This window comes from Babylonia areolata, chromosome 3 (assembly GCF_041734735.1).
Source record: "Babylonia areolata isolate BAREFJ2019XMU chromosome 3, ASM4173473v1, whole genome shotgun sequence".
NCBI classification, from domain to species: domain Eukaryota; kingdom Metazoa; phylum Mollusca; class Gastropoda; order Neogastropoda; family Buccinidae; genus Babylonia; species Babylonia areolata.
This window is the reverse complement of record NC_134878.1, coordinates 51,347,381-51,365,261: the sequence shown is the minus strand read 5'-3', so window position 1 is coordinate 51,365,261 and position 17,881 is coordinate 51,347,381. Positions and strand designations below refer to the sequence as shown.

At 43.6% G+C, this 17,881-nt stretch overlaps 1 protein-coding gene across 1 annotated transcript in view; it reads left to right on the top strand.

The window, feature by feature from the left end:
• LOC143280372 (uncharacterized) overlaps nt 1–17,881 on the top strand; it is a 43,242-nt gene that overhangs the window by 11,100 nt on the left and 14,261 nt on the right. Inside the window, exons 6-13 of the mRNA XM_076585009.1 lie at nt 959–1,109; nt 2,153–2,259; nt 3,239–3,452; nt 4,848–5,002; nt 6,819–6,972; nt 9,015–9,170; nt 11,953–12,108; nt 14,764–14,854. Of these exons, the coding sequence (XP_076441124.1) occupies nt 959–1,109; nt 2,153–2,259; nt 3,239–3,452; nt 4,848–5,002; nt 6,819–6,972; nt 9,015–9,170; nt 11,953–12,108; nt 14,764–14,854 (1,184 nt within the window). The remainder of the gene's footprint in view (nt 1–958; nt 1,110–2,152; nt 2,260–3,238; nt 3,453–4,847; nt 5,003–6,818; nt 6,973–9,014; nt 9,171–11,952; nt 12,109–14,763; nt 14,855–17,881) is intronic.

Below are 17,881 nucleotides of genomic sequence, written 5' to 3'. Positions count from 1 at the left end.
AAAAACAAACCCAACCCAAACGGTTTGCATTATTCGGGCTTTCCTTCTTCTTCTTCTTCTGCGTCACTCGTATGCACACGAGTGGGCTTTTACGTGTATGATCGTTTTTACCCCGCCATGTAGGCAGCCATACTCCGCTTTCGGGGGTGTGCATGCTGGGTATGTTCTTGTTTCCATAACCCACCGAACGCTGACATGGATTACAGGATCTTTAACGTGCGTATTTGATCTTCTGCTTGCATATACACACGAAGGGGGCTCAGGCACTAGCAGGTCTGCACATATGTTGACCTGGGAGATCGGAAAAATCTCCACCCTTTACCCACCAGGCGCCGTCACCGTGATTCGAACCCGGGACCCTCAGATTGACAGTCCAACGCTTTAACCACTCGGCTATTGCACCCGTCATTTGGGCTTTCCATTTTTTTGTGACTTTCATGGTGATTGACACAGAAGGTGCCACCCTGCAGTGAGGTGAATGAGCAGACAGGGAATGATGATGTGTGGAGGTGACACTACAGGTGGTTTGTCCGTCGGGATTGACGAGGATCATCTAGTCATCCTGGGGGTGGGTGGGTTGGGCTCTGTGGGTGCACAGATGACTGGTCAGGCCAATCTGCGCCCAGAATGTTCTGACGCAGTGTGGACAGGGGATGGTGGCGGCTGTCAGGGACTTGCTGGCACTGCTTTTCCTGGCCTGTCTGTGTTGCTCTGCTGCAGCGATTCTGTTGGCCTCACAGGATTTGGCGCCTTTGTGGACAGCTGAACGCCACTTTGGTCTGTCCATTGCATTCAGCTCCCATGTGTCATGGCTGATGCTGAAGGCCTTCAGAGAAGCTTTCAGATTGTCTTTGAAGCACAGGCACAACAGCAGCAACAGCAGGAAAACAACAGACTGAAGAGACAGCAAACAAACAGACAAAAACCCCAAGTGACCCAAGTGTGTGTTACATTGCAGAAGGTGACTGGCATGACGGCCAGCAGAACCTGGCACATCTCGGGCCTCCATCCCAGCTACACCTACCGCTTCGATGTGCGTGCCCGTTTTGAGCAGGGCTACCTGAGTGACCCACCCACCACCATCACCACTCTCCTCATGCCTGAAGATGGTAACGTTCTCATTCATCCCTCCCCTCCCCCCATCACAAACCCATTAACCCTTCCCCATGCATCAAGATGGTAACTTTCTGCCCCACCCTCTCCCTCATCACCATCATCACCATCACCACCCTCCCCATGCCTCAAGATGGTAACTTTCTGTCCCCCCCCCCCCCCATCACCATCACCATCACCACCCTCCCCATGCCTCAAGATGGTAACTTTCTGTTCCCCTTACCCCCTACCCCCCCCCCATCACCATCACCACCCTCCCTATGCCTGAAGATGGTAACTTTCTGTCCCCCCACCCCATCACCATCACCATCACCACCCTCCCCATGCCTCAAGATGGTAACTTTCTGTCCCCCCCCACCCCATCACCATCACCTCCCTCCCCATTCCTCAAGATGCTAACTTTCTGTCCCCCCCCCATCCCCCCATCAACATCATCACCATCACACCCTCCCCATGCCTCAAGATGGTATCATTCTGATTCCAAGGGAGACATGGTGCAGAATGCAGAACACTTGTAAAGGAACTGAGGGAGATATATACCTATTCCATCAGTACGCACCTATATCCTTCAGAACATATACTTCATACTTACATTAATACGTACATGAGTTTTATACATTATAGACATGAGTATATACGTGTACACATGCATACATTACACACAGATGCACATATGTAATATAATGAGCATGTCCATACATGTATATACATGCCTGAATATATTTATACAGTTTACATGAGTATACACATATACATACATACATATATTGCACACACATATACATACATAATGTAACGTATCATCACATAACATTGCATTACAGTACATTACATTACATTGCATTAGATAACATTGCACAAGTGTATCAATATATACATCTATCTATCTATCTATCTGTCTATCTATCTATCTACATGCATCTGTCTGTCTATCTATCTATCTATATGTATACATTACACACACATACGTACATATATGTGTACCATTACGAAAAATGACACTTGGTACACACACTCAAGTGATCACTCTTTGTTACAGCTCCAGCTTCAGGACCCGTTCTTCTCCCTGCTGGCTACTACCTTGATGACAGTCTGTGCTCTCCTCGTCACAACGGTTCTGCTGCAACAGCTTATGTGTATTTCCAGGTAGACACGCATGTGCAAGCACGCACGCACTGGCAGTCTCAACCACTGACACACAGGCACATAGCTCTCTCTCTCTCTCTTTCTCTCTTTCTCTCTCTCACAAATACACACACACACACACACATATGCATACGCACACACATGCACATGCACACACATGCACACGCACACACACACATGAACTCACGCATACACACACACACATGCACACACTCTTGCTTTTCTTTGATCATCTTTGTTTCTTTTTAATAACCAGACAAATGAATGTATACTTGTTTTGAGATGGTTTACACATGATGATTGAAATAAGAAGAAATGTATATTCTGACATAATGTAATGTGCTGTCTTGCATCTCCAGAGTGGATGCTTGGTGTATTTAGCTTTATTTACTTTTATTTCCTTATGGATTGAAACCTTTACATGCTTTCTTAATGATCCTAGGATCAGTTGAAATCTACTAATGAACAAGATGCAGTTTCATTTGTCTCAGTTCGTTGTCATCTTGTGGAGTGGTGGCCTTGTGGCAATGTGTCCGTGTAGGAAGGAGAGAATCTGACCATGCAGGATTGAATCCCACATTTGCCAGTATTTTCTTCCCTTCCACTAGTCCGTGACTGGTTGTCTGTATGCTAGTCATTCAGATGAAATGATAAGTTTGGCACATGGCAAAGAACCCACATCAACGAAAGGGTTGCCCTGGCAACAAAATTATTGAGAAAAAAATCTGTTCTAACACACTTGTGTTTGTATGCACATGAATAAGACTGAGTGAATGACACAGGAAACAAATGATGAGCATCTAAAGGCAGCTCTCAGTTGGCTCAGCCCAGGTAGGCAGCCTGTTGTGCAAATGACTCGTGTTTGTAAAGTGCTTAGACCTTGGTTTCTGACTGAGGATAGGTGCTTTTAAAGTATCAATGATAGTAGTAATGATAATATATATATATATATATTTTTTTTTTATACCATTGTTTTCAGGACATACCAGAAGAAGACCAAAATGGCATCATCCAGAACTACACAGCGCAAGTGAGCACTCTGGCCGTCACTGACACGGTAGGGAGGAGGGATGCCAGAACTTTCACACTGGAGGGTGTGCCGTGTGACAGAAGCTTTGTCGTCACTGTCTTCGGCAGCACGGATGTGGGCCGGTCACCCTCTGCTTCACTGTCTGTTTTCCCAAGACGTCCAGGTACTGGAAGAGTTGCTGAGCAGCATGATTTGTATTTAGAGAGAGATATTACCGTCAGTCAGGGAGAGAGACCAGTCGTTTTGGAGAGTTGCTGAAGCTGCCAACTGAAGCTGTCCGAAGTGATTGAGCAGCAGTGTTGGATCTCTGTTTGCAGATGGCCTCAAGCCACCCTGAAGTCAGTGGTTCTTTGTGCAGGTGCTGGAAAACTGTGATGAAACGAGACTGGTGTGGCTGGGGATGGGGTCGGGGTTGAGCAGCTTGAGAAGATGAGGCAGGAAAGAACATCAGCAAGCAAACAAACAAATCATGCCAAGATGATAAGAGTTGATTGGGCTAAACAACGTCTGCTTCTGTCTTCTTGCATGCTAGCAGTATGTTATTGAGACATGCATTTAGCTGACTAGTGTTGGTTGACTGTCTCACAGTGTTGACAGACATGTTGATGACTGGTGGTGACTATCTCACAATGTTGACAGACATGTTGATGACTGGCGGTGACTATCTCACAATGTTGACAGACATGGAGCTGACTGGTGGTGACTATCTCACAGTGTTGACAGACATGGAGCTGTCTGGTGGTGACTATCTCACAGTGTTGACAGACATGGAGCTGTCTGGTGGTGACTATCTCACAGTGTTGACAGACATGGAGTTGACTGGTGGTGACTATCTCACAATGTTGACGGACATGGAGCTGACTGGTGGTGACTGTCTCACAGTGTTGACGGACACGTTGATGACTGGTGGTGACTATCTCACAGTGTTGACAGACACGTTGATGACTGGTGGTGACTATCTCACAATGTTGACAGACACGTTGATGACTGGTGGTGACTATCTCACAATGTTGACAGACATGGAGCTGACTGGTGGTGACTATCTCACAGTGTTGACAGACATTGATGACTGGTGGTGACTATCTCACAGTGTTGACAGACATGTTGATGACTGGTGGTGACTATCTCACAGTGTTGACAGACATTGATGACTGGTGGTGACTATCTCACAATGTTGACAGACATGGAGCTGACTGGTGGTGACTATCTCACAATGTTGACAGACGTTGATGACTGGTGGTGACTATCTCAGTGTTGACAGACACGTTAATGACTGGTGGTGACTATCTCACAGTGTTGACAGACATGTTGATGACTGGTGGTGACTATCTCACAATGTTGACAGACGTTGATGACTGGTGGTGACTATCTCACAATGTTGACAGACATGGAGCTGACTGGTGGTGACTATCTCACAATGTTGACAGACGTTGATGACTGGTGGTGACTATCTCACAGTGTTGACAGACATGGAGCTGACTGGTGGTGACTATCTCACAGTGTTGACAGACATGTTGATGACTGGTGGTGGTGACTGACTATCTCACAATGTTGACAGACATGGAGCGCGCTGTGGAGAATCTGAAGCTGAAGATCAGAGTGACGGAGAGAGCGGGAGATGTATGGGCTGAGTGGTTGCCTCCCCTGTCCTCCTCCAACCTGTCTCTCTTCCTGTACTTCTGCGAGAGGGGTGCTGACAATGATCAGTTTCAGGTCAGTCAATGTCGCTTGGTGTCACCATGTCACATGCTTTGAATTGACTAGCAACTTTATTTCTTTTATATCATTACATGAAATCAAGTTATCATTCTTCGTTCTTTGATTTTGGAAATCAATTCACAATTGTGTTTTCCATCTTTCTTTGTAACCCATGGCAGTTTTTATGAGTCCTTCATTTGGAGAAAATTGGTTCTGGTCCTGAAAGGAAAGTTTCTTTTAAATTCATTGGAAATAAAAGATCTACCATTAGTCTTACAAATCTGGTTGATGTCATACATACCACCAACTGCCAATTCTTTAACTCGTTCACCACCGTAAGTGACTGTAATCGACTAGAAAGTGCACTGCCAAAGGCGACTTAATTGATATCTAGGGTGATGCTAATTTTCACACTGTAACAAAGCTTGACAGCTGCAGCCAGTTTCCTGTCAATAGAACCATGACTAACCTGTGCTGTTGTGCTGACCACCTTGTTGTACTGCTGTGAAACATGGACAATGTATCACCAAATTCAACAAATTGAGCAGTTTCACCAGAGATGACTACGAAAGATCCTCGGCATAAAGTGGCAAGACAGGGTCTCCAATCTCCAGGTCCTAGAGAGGAGCGGCCTGCCCATCATTGAAAGCCTGCTGATCCAGTGCCAGCTACGCTGGACAGGATACGTTGTCCGCATGACAGACAGCAGGATCCCAAAGATGCTATTGTATGGCCAGCTGAAGGAAGGCCACCGTGAACTTGGAAGACCCCGCAAGGGCTTCAAGGACACCTTGAAGACAAACCTCAAAGCCTGTGACACAGACATTGCTTCCTGGGAAACTGATGCCCTTGACCACTCTCAGTGGAGGATGCTGTGCTCTAGTGGCATAAAGATGTTTGAAAACAAGAGAACGCTGGCCATTAAGGAGAAGTGTGAGTGAAGGAAGCAGGTCTCAACTTCTGGAGACGTTTGCCCTTGCAACACCTGTGGGAAGTGCTGTGCATCCAGAATCAGCCTCTTCTCCCATATGAGGACACACACCGACAGATAAGCCTGCCTGCCTACTCATCGGTTGGTCTGACGGGAGACTCCATCAACCTGTGCCCCCTCACAAAGCTTGAAGTGAACAAGTCCATGGTGTTGTTTTGACATGAATGGAAGCATGTGACTGATAGCATCGAACCTAGAATTTTTGGCGCGGGGGAGTGTTTTTTTTGCACAGAAACTGGGTGGTGAAAGAGTTGATGGAATAACTCTTCTGTCTCTGCATATATTCAAATTATAGTGTGTACTCGTCAGAATGGTTAGGCTGGCCTTTGATATAAATCCTATGGTAATGTCATCGGATGTATTTCCTAAAAATGATTCTCACACGTTAGCATGGTGTGTGTGTGTGTGTGTGTGTGTGTGTGTTGTTATTACTGTATTTTATTTACTTGCCTTCCATACATATTTCATTTTTATTCTATTTTGATGTATTCAGTTATTTGACTATTTAGTTAATTCATTTTATTTTATTTAGTTTAATATTATATATAATAACCTTTAATAGGTTCTTAATGCCAGACAAGCACTTTTTGGTCTGTGCTTAGTTCAAGCATCTGCTCCCCTGGGATTTTTTCTCTTTTTTTTTTCTTTTTCCAGAAGCAGATGTTGTGTGGCATGTATGGATCAGTGTGCACGTTCTGATGCCTCCTTGAAGCTTCAGTCAGAAAGCGGCCCCTTTAGCCGATGGCTTGGCAGTAAGCAGTATGGTTGCAGTTTGCCTCTGTGAAGCTGAAAGCGGGACTGGAACTGGAACTCTGACCAGCAGCTACCTTTGTGTTTCAGTACGCAGCGCAGTACGTGGAGGTGAACGCCTCTGCCGGGCAGCACAGGCTGAAGGGAGCCACGCCGGTCATGAAGTTCGGTGCTGCTGTCATGACGGCTGACAGTCTCTCTAGCGGCATCCACTTCACCGACTGTCTCTACAACCCAGGCTTGGGTCAGTGCCACCGCTTCCAGGAACTGTTCAGCATATAGCAGCTGTTCTTCAGGAGATAGGAAAAAAAAAAAAGAAAAAAAAAAGAAGAAGAAAAAAACTCAAGGTTCTATGGAACGTGTGCAGAGATAGGTCTGTAATGTCTTCACTGATAGTCACTACTCTTTCAGGAGGAGGAGGGAGGAGGGATTTTCGTTAATATCTCATCACATGTACTGGTAACTGCAGACATTTTGTAAAAGTATTCATTTCCACATTTGAATGCTGTTGTTTAAAAGGTAGGAGAGGAGGGGTGGGTTGAATGGTGAGTTGGGGGAAACATGGTAGATGTAGATTGGAATCAAAGGTGAATTTTTGAAATAACGAGAATTCCAACGAAAGAAAATTTTTAATTGATTTCGTAAAAGGGAAGTTGTTAATCTAACAAAAGAAACAACTGATAATGAATGTGAAAGGTCATTAAACATCAGTGTTCCGAGTGACCTGTGATGACATGTTTCTAGAAATACTAGTACCCAGGACGCCACTCAAGGTCGAGTGGAGGGAGGAGTAGAAATCATGGTCCACTTATGGGACTGGAATCTGGACACTTGCTTCATATTTGGGCACATCACTACTAGGTAACCCCGCCAGTGATGCTCAGATCTCTGTGCAGCTATGAATTGCTTTGGAATCTTCTGTACTAATGATCAGTTTTAATTAAAAATGCTTTATAGTGAAACCAACATTTGCCGTAAGCTTTGATATTCCTGTTCATCAGTTTTGGCAGTTATGTCCCTTTGATTTCAGAATTCCAGTTGGATGTTGTGACTCCTGTAGCTTTGGTTGTATTACATTTAATCATTGTATATGACGGGCACAATAGGCGAGTGGTTAAAGCGTTGGATTTTTAATCTGAGGGTCTCAGGTTCGAATTTCGGTAATGATGTCTGGTAGGTAAAGGGTGGAGAATTTTCCGATCTCCCAGGTTAACATATGTGTATACCTGAACCCCCTTCATGTTTATATGCAAGTGGAAGATCAAATGCACACGTTAAAGATCCTGTAATCCATGTCAGCGTTTGGTGGGTTATAGAAACAAGAACATATCCAGCATGCACACCCCCGAAAACGGAGTATGGCTGCCTACATGGCGGGGTAAAAACGGTCATACATGAAAAAGCCCACACGTGTACATATGAGTGAACGTGGGAGTTGCAGCCCACGAACGAAGAAGAAGATGAAGAAGAAATGTTGTAAATGCTGAGAATAGCATGCACAGACTTCCACAAAGGTTGGAAAATCTTGTCCATCATATTTTTTAACTACATTGTTGCTGTTGTTATCTGGTCTCTTTTGACGTGAATTTCACTTATGTTTGGTTTTCTGCAAGGTCAAGATGTGAAATTTATGTGAACATATTTTGTCAGTGTATTTTAGACAAGTGTGAAAGTGCTTTGAGCTCAGTAGTGTCATCACAAACCTGCCGAAGGAGTTTAGGTTTGTTTTGTATGGAACCTTGTTGCCCTTGGAACTTTCAACTGACATCCATCCCAAAGAAAGCTAGGACAGGGATCACTGTGCTGTATCAACTCTTCCCTACGTAGCAAAAATAACAAAAACAAAAAAAGGCGTTGACTTTTATCATTTTGTGAAACTGGCCTGAAAAATCTTACATGCAGTTGGCGGAACATATCTCTTTTGTCACATGCAAAAAAGAATGTGATTTTTTTTTTTTTTTTCACAGGGACTTCCATTTTAGAATTTGTAATGATAAATTCACAGCATTATCTGAAAATACTTTTTCATATTGTTTCTTGAAATTTATGTTATTTTACTGTGGGATAAATTGTGCTACTAGTTTTATTACTTTCATGTCTTTTTTTGAAATATTCTTAGTCAGCCTAACAAGTTTTACTCTGTGATTATAAAGTTCAACCTTTGACACCTTCACGTGTGTGGCAGACTGAAGTGTGTTGCTGAGCGATTGTGTTGTGTGAGTGTTGAGCCTTTAGATGCACTCACAGTTTTCAGTTGGATTAATAAAGATGTGTTGTGTTGTATAGGTGCTGGCAAGCCTCCGAAAAACCTGGAAGTGTATGGGCAGAATGGTGACCTGGAGGTGCACTGGCATGGGCAGAGGTGTAATGCTCTGAGGCGTGTCATCATCCTCAACTATGACCTTGAAGTTTGCAAAGCACCCCTTTTCACACAGTGCTGGAGTAAGTATATCAAAGCTTGCTTTTTGGGTTGGGAGGGGTTGGGGGGGGTAGGTGGGGGGAGTCCTGTCAAGGTCTTTGGCGTTGGCAGATTAATCTGGGACTGTCATTGGAGGGATATAGTGGTGGTCTCCATTCTGGAGGGGGATGCTCACTCGGTCTGGCTCCCGCCTAAGTGTTTATCATCAGTTTGGAGGTTTATTAGGTTGTGTCCTGCATGTGTTGAATCAGAACAGGCACTACTGAACACCACCAAAAGTAACTCCGCAAAAGTGCAGGGTCCTCTCTGGTGTGTGGCCTCCTGGCAGCCTGACACGGATAGTTCCCTGTTGTCTGCCGGCACTGAGACTGTGACAGATGAACCTGACTGCAGCTGTGTATTGGGGACTTGGAATGAGTGGCCTGGGATTAATGCCATCAAAACAGTGCAGATGATGGGGCAGCAAACAAAAAAACCCAACAAGTACACTGGAGCTGATTTACAATTTACAGGTGCTTGTCTGTTGTAGCTGACAATGGGTGAAGTTGTACAAGGCATGTGGGGAACATGTCCACTGCCTGACCTGTCTGAAACATCAAGGACACATTGATCAACCTCACCCTGTCCAGCAGTGTCCAGTATCATCACCTATATTTCCCCCCCTTTTTTCTGCCTATTTGTGTCTTTGTTTTCTTATCAAAGTGGAATTTTCTACACACTTTTGCCCGGGGACAGCCTTTCTGTTGCCATGGGTGCTTTTACCCGCGTCAGGTGCATGCTACACATGGGACCTTGGTTGATTATCTCATCTGAATGACCAGCGTCCAGACCACCACTGCAGGTCCAGTGGACGGGGAGAAAATGGGTGGTGAGTGTGGGGTTCGATCACGTGATCTCGGGTTCTCTGGCTTCCAAGGGGGACGTGTTACCTTGAGGCCATGACTCCACTGTCTCAGCCAGTCTGCCTGTCTTGAGCCACCCAGTCAAACCCTGCATTACCTTGTCCACCACAAGCTGACCATACCCCAAGTGAATGATAATATTCATAAAACTCCCGCCCCCCCCCACCCTCTCCCCGCACTCGCCCCTCCACCCAGGAATATATTGTATGAACAGCTTGATAAGTGAAACTTGTAAAGTGTGTTTTTGAGTGATACTTCTTTTTTTCTTTTTTGACTCACTTGTGTAAACAAAGTGAGTCTATGTTTTAACCTGGTGTTCGGTTGTCTGTGTGTGTGTGTGTGTGTGTGTGTCCGTGTGTCTGTGTGTCTGTGTGTCCGTGGTAAACTTTAACATTGACATTTTCTCTGCAAATACTTTGTCAGTTGACACCAAATTTGGCATAAAAATAGGAAAAATTCAGTTCTTTCCAGTCATCTTGTTTAAAACAATGTTGCACCTTTGGGATGGGCACAAAAAAATAATAAAAGAAGCCTAATTATATGCAAACTGCATTTACTGTTACATTTATATTTTTTGTATTCTCTAAACTTGGAACTTTGACCTCTTATTCTGACACAACAAGAGGAGTCATTATTATCATTTTTTGTTCAAACAGGAACTTCTTTTGCTAAGCATGGAATTTTTATTTATTTTGCAAACGTTTTGGTGCAGATAGTAAAAAAGGGAAATTACTCTGTAATTAATGCTAGGGGACTTAATTTATCACAAGTGAGCCTTGAAGGCCTTGCCTCTCTTGTTTTTATTGTTTCACTTGCTTTTTGGTCTTGAGTTAAAACTTGCAGAAATGATAAAACATGTTTCTCATGCTTTCTACTTTTGAATGAAAGCAGATTGAACAAATATTTATGGTGTTTTTTTGTGTGTGTATGTGTGTTTTTTTTTCCCTTCCAACAGAGCACTCATGACGTGTTTCTCATGCTTTCTAACCTTTGAATGAAAGCAGATTGAAAGAACCTTTTATTTTATTTTATGTTATTTTATTTTATTTCATTTCATTTGATTCTATTTGTATTTGTGTTACTCTTTTTTGTCACAACAGATTTCTCTGAGTAAGATTCAGGCTGCTCTCCCCAGGGAGAGCGTGTTGGTACACTGAGAGTGCCACCCATTTTTTAAAATATTTTTTTATAGTTTTTCCTGCCTGCTATTTTTTATTTGTTTTCCTTTCGAAATGGATTTTTCTACAGAATTTTGCCAGGGACAACCCTTTTGTTGCCATGGGTTCTTTTACGTGCACAAAGTGCATGCTGCTCACGGGACCTTGGTTTATCATCTCATCCGAATGACTAGCGTCCAGACCATACTGGCGACTGTGCTAGTATTTTAACCAGTGTGCTCAGATTCTCTCGCTTCCTAGGCGGACGCGTTACCTCTAGGACATCACTTATGTTGTGTTATCTATGTTATGTAATGTTATTTTGTTTTATTTTACGACGGGCGCAATAGCCGAATGGTTAAAGCGTTGGACTGTCAATCTGAGGGTCCCGGGTTCGAATCACGGTGATGGCGCCTGGTGGGTAAAGGGTGGAGATTTTTCCGATCTCCCAGGTCAACATATGTGCAGACCTGCTAGTGCCTGGACCCCCTTCGTGTGTATATGCAAGTAGAAGATCAAATATGCACGTTAAAGATCCTGTAATCCATGTCAGCGTTCGGTGGGTTATGGAAACAAGAACATACCCAGCATGCACACCCCTGAAAACGGAGTATGGCTGCCTACATGGCGGGGTAAAAACGGTCATACACGTAAAAGCCCATTCGTGTGCATATGAGTGAACGCAGAAGAAGAAGAAGAAGAAGAAGTTTTATTTTATTTTATATATTTTGTGTCCCTTCCAACAGAGTACAGAGTGGAGGGGAACCGTTTCCAGTACAGGGTGGGGGACCTGACGCCTGGCGGGTCCTACCGGGTCAGGATACGGGGGAGCACCACCAGCCGCCCTCAGTCCTTGACCCCTTTCTCTGACCTTGTTCAAGTGACGCTGCCCTCCAGGGAGTGTATGTTGTGTGTGTGTGTGGTGGTGTAGGGTTGTTGGAGGGATGTGTGATGTGCAGTGTGTGTGTGTGTGTGTGTGTGTGAGCGGTTTAATCTCTTTTGTTTTGTTTTTTTTGTTTTTGTTGTCTTGCCTGATGCAGGTTTCTTGTGTGAGTTTTGTACATTTTTGATTAGGGGAGGTGGAAAGAGCCAGATGTATGCACAGGAACTTTAGCATTGTGCAGGTGTTTTTTTTAATGGTGGTGATGATTATTGGCTCATGTGTGTGTTAATAAGCACAATTTAAGTGTGTAATTGCCTTATGTTTCAGTTGCCTGTGTGTCTTTGTGTGTGTGTGTGTGTGTGTGTGTGTGTGTGTGTCCATGGTAAACTTTTACAAATTTATTTTCTCTGGAAATGCTTTGTCTGTCATTTCCAAATTGGGGTTTAAAGGTAAGTAAAAATTCTATCCACCCATACCAGTTATCACTTGTAAACTTTCTGAAAATTTTAATTGATGGCAACCTTCTTCTTCTTCTTCTGCGTTCGTGGGCTACAACTCCTGCGTTCACTTGTATGTATACAAGTGGGCTTTTACATGTATGACTGTTTTTACCCCACCATGTAGTCAGCCATACTCCACTTTCGGGGGTGTGCATGCTTGGTAAGTTTCTTGTTTCCATAACCCGTCGAATGCTGACATGGATTACAGGATCTTTAAAATGCATATTTGATCTTCTGCTTGCGTATACACACGAAGGGGGTTCAGGCACTAGCAGGTCTGCACATCTGTTGACCTGGTAGATCAGAAAAATCTCCACCCTTTACCCACCAGGCGCTGTCACCGAGATTCGAACCCAGGACCCTCAGATTGAAAGTCCAATGCTTTAACCACACAGCTATTGTGCCTGTCTGATGGCAACCATTTTGCTTAGATCTGAGCGGCAAATCGTGTTTCAAGTTTGACAGATATGAAGATATACGAAGAGTTGTTATGACATTGTGAAAAGCAGATCTGATGTGGCTAAGGCTGTGTGGCTTTAAGTACAGCATGTTCAACAGATCTGCACAAAATAATTCCATTTTTGATGGTGAGCATAAAAATGTGATTTGGATCAACTCACACAGTGTGGGGATAATCAAACTGCAGTAACTCAATTGTTGACACGAAATAAATTAACCCTAAAATAGGAGATTACCACAAATTTGATTTTTTGAGTGTTTCTTAAGATCTGTTGAAGCTGGAAAGCCATGATGAAAAGAAACTTTGATCTAGATCTATATTACAGCTGTGGGAGAACATGTGTCTGATCTGCTGATAATAATTTTGATGGAAGACTTAGAGTACATATATATATATATATATATATATATATATATATATATATATCTGGAAGTCTTGGTAACCCCTCACCCCCACCCCCCTCCTTCCCTCCCATCACCCACCTTGTCAGTTTTATTCAGTGGAAATCACATGTGAGCCATGGAGGCTTTACATATTCTTATTATTAAGATGACATGGGAAGCTGGAGACCTTTCTTTTGTGAACTTGGCGCTGAAGACTCCCTGACTCTTGATCTGGAGTCACTGACCATAGTGATGCGTATGGTATTGTGGCACTACAGTGCATTGCTTTCTGATATAGTCTTCTACCTCCTGTTTCATTTATTTCATTACACCTTAGGCATTGTGAGACTTCATTGACAAGTGTAGAGACATATGTCGAAGTTTCTTCTTTTTCAGAACCTAAATCTGGTGTTTCAGGGTCAAAATCAGAATCATCATCAAGGATAATTTCATCTAGAACTTAGATTGACAGTGAATGGCGCTCTTTGCTCATTCAGACTTATGAAACGATGAAAATACATGTAAAATTGCTTCAAAATTGATGCTGAAAGTCTGCAAGTCACTGAATGGAAGAAGCGATAGAGTAAGCTCCCTTGCATAACAAGTGTTCTTGCTATTTGAAGGGAAAGTCTGTGCGGCTGACAATGTGCTGGCTTGAGGCGCTGAAGTGAGCGTTGTTTCAGCTGACGGGGTGGTTGGTTGGAGGATCCAGTGAGTTGAGTGGCCTTTTCTGCAAACTTTTCAGTGTGAAAAGAATTAGTCACCCCCACCTGTGATACTGCACTGAATCATCATCATCATCATCATCATCATTATTATTATTATTATTATTATTATTATTATTATTATCACCTCTGAAAATGGGAGTATGGCTGCCTATATGGTGAGGTAAAAGTGGTCATGCATGTCAAAACCCACTTATACATGTATACGAGTGAACATGGCCATCACAGCCCATGAAGAGAGATCATGATTATTATTATTATTATTGATACTTTATATATTGCCTATCTTTGGTCAGACTCAGAAGACCATAGCCTAAGCTCTTTACAAACACAGTCATTTGCACAACAGGCTGCCTACCTAGGTAAAGCTGACTGACCGACACCTTCAGGTGCTCATCACTCCTGTGCCATTCAGCCACACTCCAGTCACGTGCACATACACATGTATGCCATATCTGAGTGTATTTTTTCTTTTAGAATAGCATTGAACAGTGTCATCAGCGCTAGAGCCTATAATCACTGTCCATGCCCCGCAGCTATGCTCTTATGTGTCTGAGCAATCTTATGGTCTTTTCTAGTGTCTTTTTTTGTTTCCTTTGTTGTCAGCAGCTGGCAGTACAGGAGTGATTGTGGGTGTTGTGGTGGGTCTTCTCGTGGTGTTGGTGGGCTCTGGGGTCCTCTGCTACTGTGTCTTCAGGTTGGTGGGATCCACTTCTCTCTGGTCTTTTGTACATGTCAACTTAAAATGGCATTGTATTGTATAAATTCTTTTTGTCACATCAGATTTCTCTGTGCGAAATTCGGGCTGCTCTCCCCAGGGAGAGCGCGCCACTATACTGACAGCGCCACCCATTTCTGGAGTATTTTTTTCTGCCTGCAATTTATGTGTTTTCCTATCAAAGCGGATTTTTCTACAGAATTTTGCCAGGGACAATGCTTTTGTTGCTGTGGGTTCTTTTATGTGTGCTAAATGCATGCTGCACATGAGACTTTGGTTTATCGTCTCATCCGAATGACTAGACCACCACTCAAGGTCTAGTGGAGGGGGGAAAAGATACTGGCGACTGCAGGTAGTGTGCTATATAAGTATCCATTATTATTATTATTATTATTATTACTATAAGGAATTTATTGAAACTATAGAAAATTACAAACAAAACTATACTCATATATATTATGGAAAAAAAAAAAATCCAAGCCAATTGTGGAAGAAAAAGAAATGGTGTGTGTACATGGTGATGGGTATGTATATGTATATATCTGATGTATATGTTATGCTGAACATTCATGTGAAAAGACTAGGTTCATTATTTCATGTACAAGATAGCATTTCATATTCAATGCACATTTTTTGAGTGTTTGTTGTTGTTTTTTTTGTGTGCGCATTCATGTGCCTTTCAAACTTTCTATCCTTTGAAAAAAAAAGTTGTTAACTTTGAAGTTTTGTTGATACGTTTGTTACCCGTTTTTCCATTTTCATTTGTTTCTTTCCTGCAACGTTGATGAAATAATAAAACTGTAATAAAGTAAAACAAAGCAAAACAAAACAAAAACGAAAACAACAACAACCAAACCACACCTCCCCTCCCCCCAAAAAGAAAAAAGGTGTGAACGCTTCTGTATTATACAGATTTCTATTTTGGCATATCTGCATCAGGTTTTTATTTTTAACTCCTTATATCCCACAGCGACATGCCTGCTATAACTCCCACATCCACTTGTATGTCAGCTACAACTCCCACATCAACTTGTATGTCTGCTACAACTCCCACATCCACTACAACTCCCACATCAACTTGTATGTCTGCTACAACTCCCACATCCACTACAACTCCCACATCCACTTGTATGCCTGCTACAACTCCCACATCCACTTGTATGCCTGCTACAACTTCCACGTCCACTTGTATGTCAGCTGCTATAACTCCCACGTCCACTTGTATGTCAGCTGCTATAACTCCCACGTTCATTTGTATGCCTGCTACAACTCCCACATCCACTTGTATGTCAGCTACAACTCCCACGTCCACTTGTATGTCAGCTACAACTCCCACATCCACTTGTATGTCTGCTACAACTCCCACATCCACTTGTATGTCTGCTACAACTCCCACATCCACTTGTATGTCTGCTACCACTCCCACGTCCACTTGTATGTCTGGTATAACTCCCACATCCACTTGTATGTCTGCTATAACTCCCACATCCACTTGTATGTCTGCTACAACTCCCACGTCCACTTGTATGTCTGGTATAACTCCCACATCCACTTGTATGTCTGCTACAACTCCCACATCCACTTGTATGTCTGCTACAACTCCCACATCCACTTGTATGTCTGCTACCACTCCCACGTCCACTTGTATGTCTGGTATAACTCCCACATCCACTTGTATGTCTGCTACAACTCCCACATCCACTTGTATGTCTGCTACCACTCCCACGTCCACTTGTATGTCTGGTATAACTCCCACATCCACTTGTATGTCAGCTACAACTCCCACGTCCACTTGTATGTCTGCTACCACTCCCACATCCACTTGTATGTCAGCTACAACTCCCACGTCCACTTGTATGTCTGCTACCACTCCCACATCCACTTGTATGTCAGCTACAACTCCCACGTCCACTTGTATGTCTGCTACCACTCCCACATCCACTTGTATGTCAGCTACAACTCCCACGTCCACTTGTATGTCTGCTACCACTCCCACATCCACTTGTATGTCAGCTACAACTCCCACGTCCACTTGTATGTCTGGTATAACTCCCACATCCACTTGTATGTCTGCTACCACTCCCACGTCCACTTGTATGTCAGCTACAACTCCCACATCCACTTGTATGTCTGCTACAACTCCCACGTCCACTTGTATGTCAGCTACAACTCCCACATCCACTTGTATGTCAGCTATAACTCCCACGTCCACTTGTATGTCAGCTACAACTCCCACATCCACTTGTATGTCTGCTATAACTCCCACGTCCACTTGTATGTCTGCTACAACTCCCACATCCACTTGTATGTCAGCTACAACTCCCACATCCACTTGTATGTCTGCTATAACTCCCACGTCCACTTGTATGTCTGCTATAACTCCCACGTCCACTTGTATGTCAGCTACAACTCCCACATCCACTTGTATGTCTGCTATAACTCCCACGTCCACTTGTATGTCTGCTACAACTCCCACATCCACTTGTATGTCTGCTACCACTCCCACGTCCACTTGTATGTCTGCTATAACTCCCACGTCCACTTGTATGTCTGCTACAACTCCCACATCCACTTGTATGTCTGCTACCACTCCCACGTCCACTTGTATGTCAGCTACAACTCCCACATCCACTTGTATGTCTGCTACCACTCCCACGTCCACTTGTATGTCAGCTACAACTCCCACGTCCACTTGTATGTCTGCTACAACTCCCACGTCCACTTGTATGTCTGCTACCACTCCCACGTCCACTTGTATGTCTGGTATAACTCCCACATCCACTTGTATGTCAGCTACCACTCCCACATCCACTTGTATGTCTGCTACCACTCCCACGTCCACTTGTATGTCTGGTATAACTCCCACGTCCACTTGTATGTCAGCTACAACTCCCACATCCACTTGTATGTCTGCTACAACTCCCACATCCACTTGTATGTCTGCTACCACTCCCACGTCCACTTGTATGTCTGGTATAACTCCCACATCCACTTGTATGTCAGCTA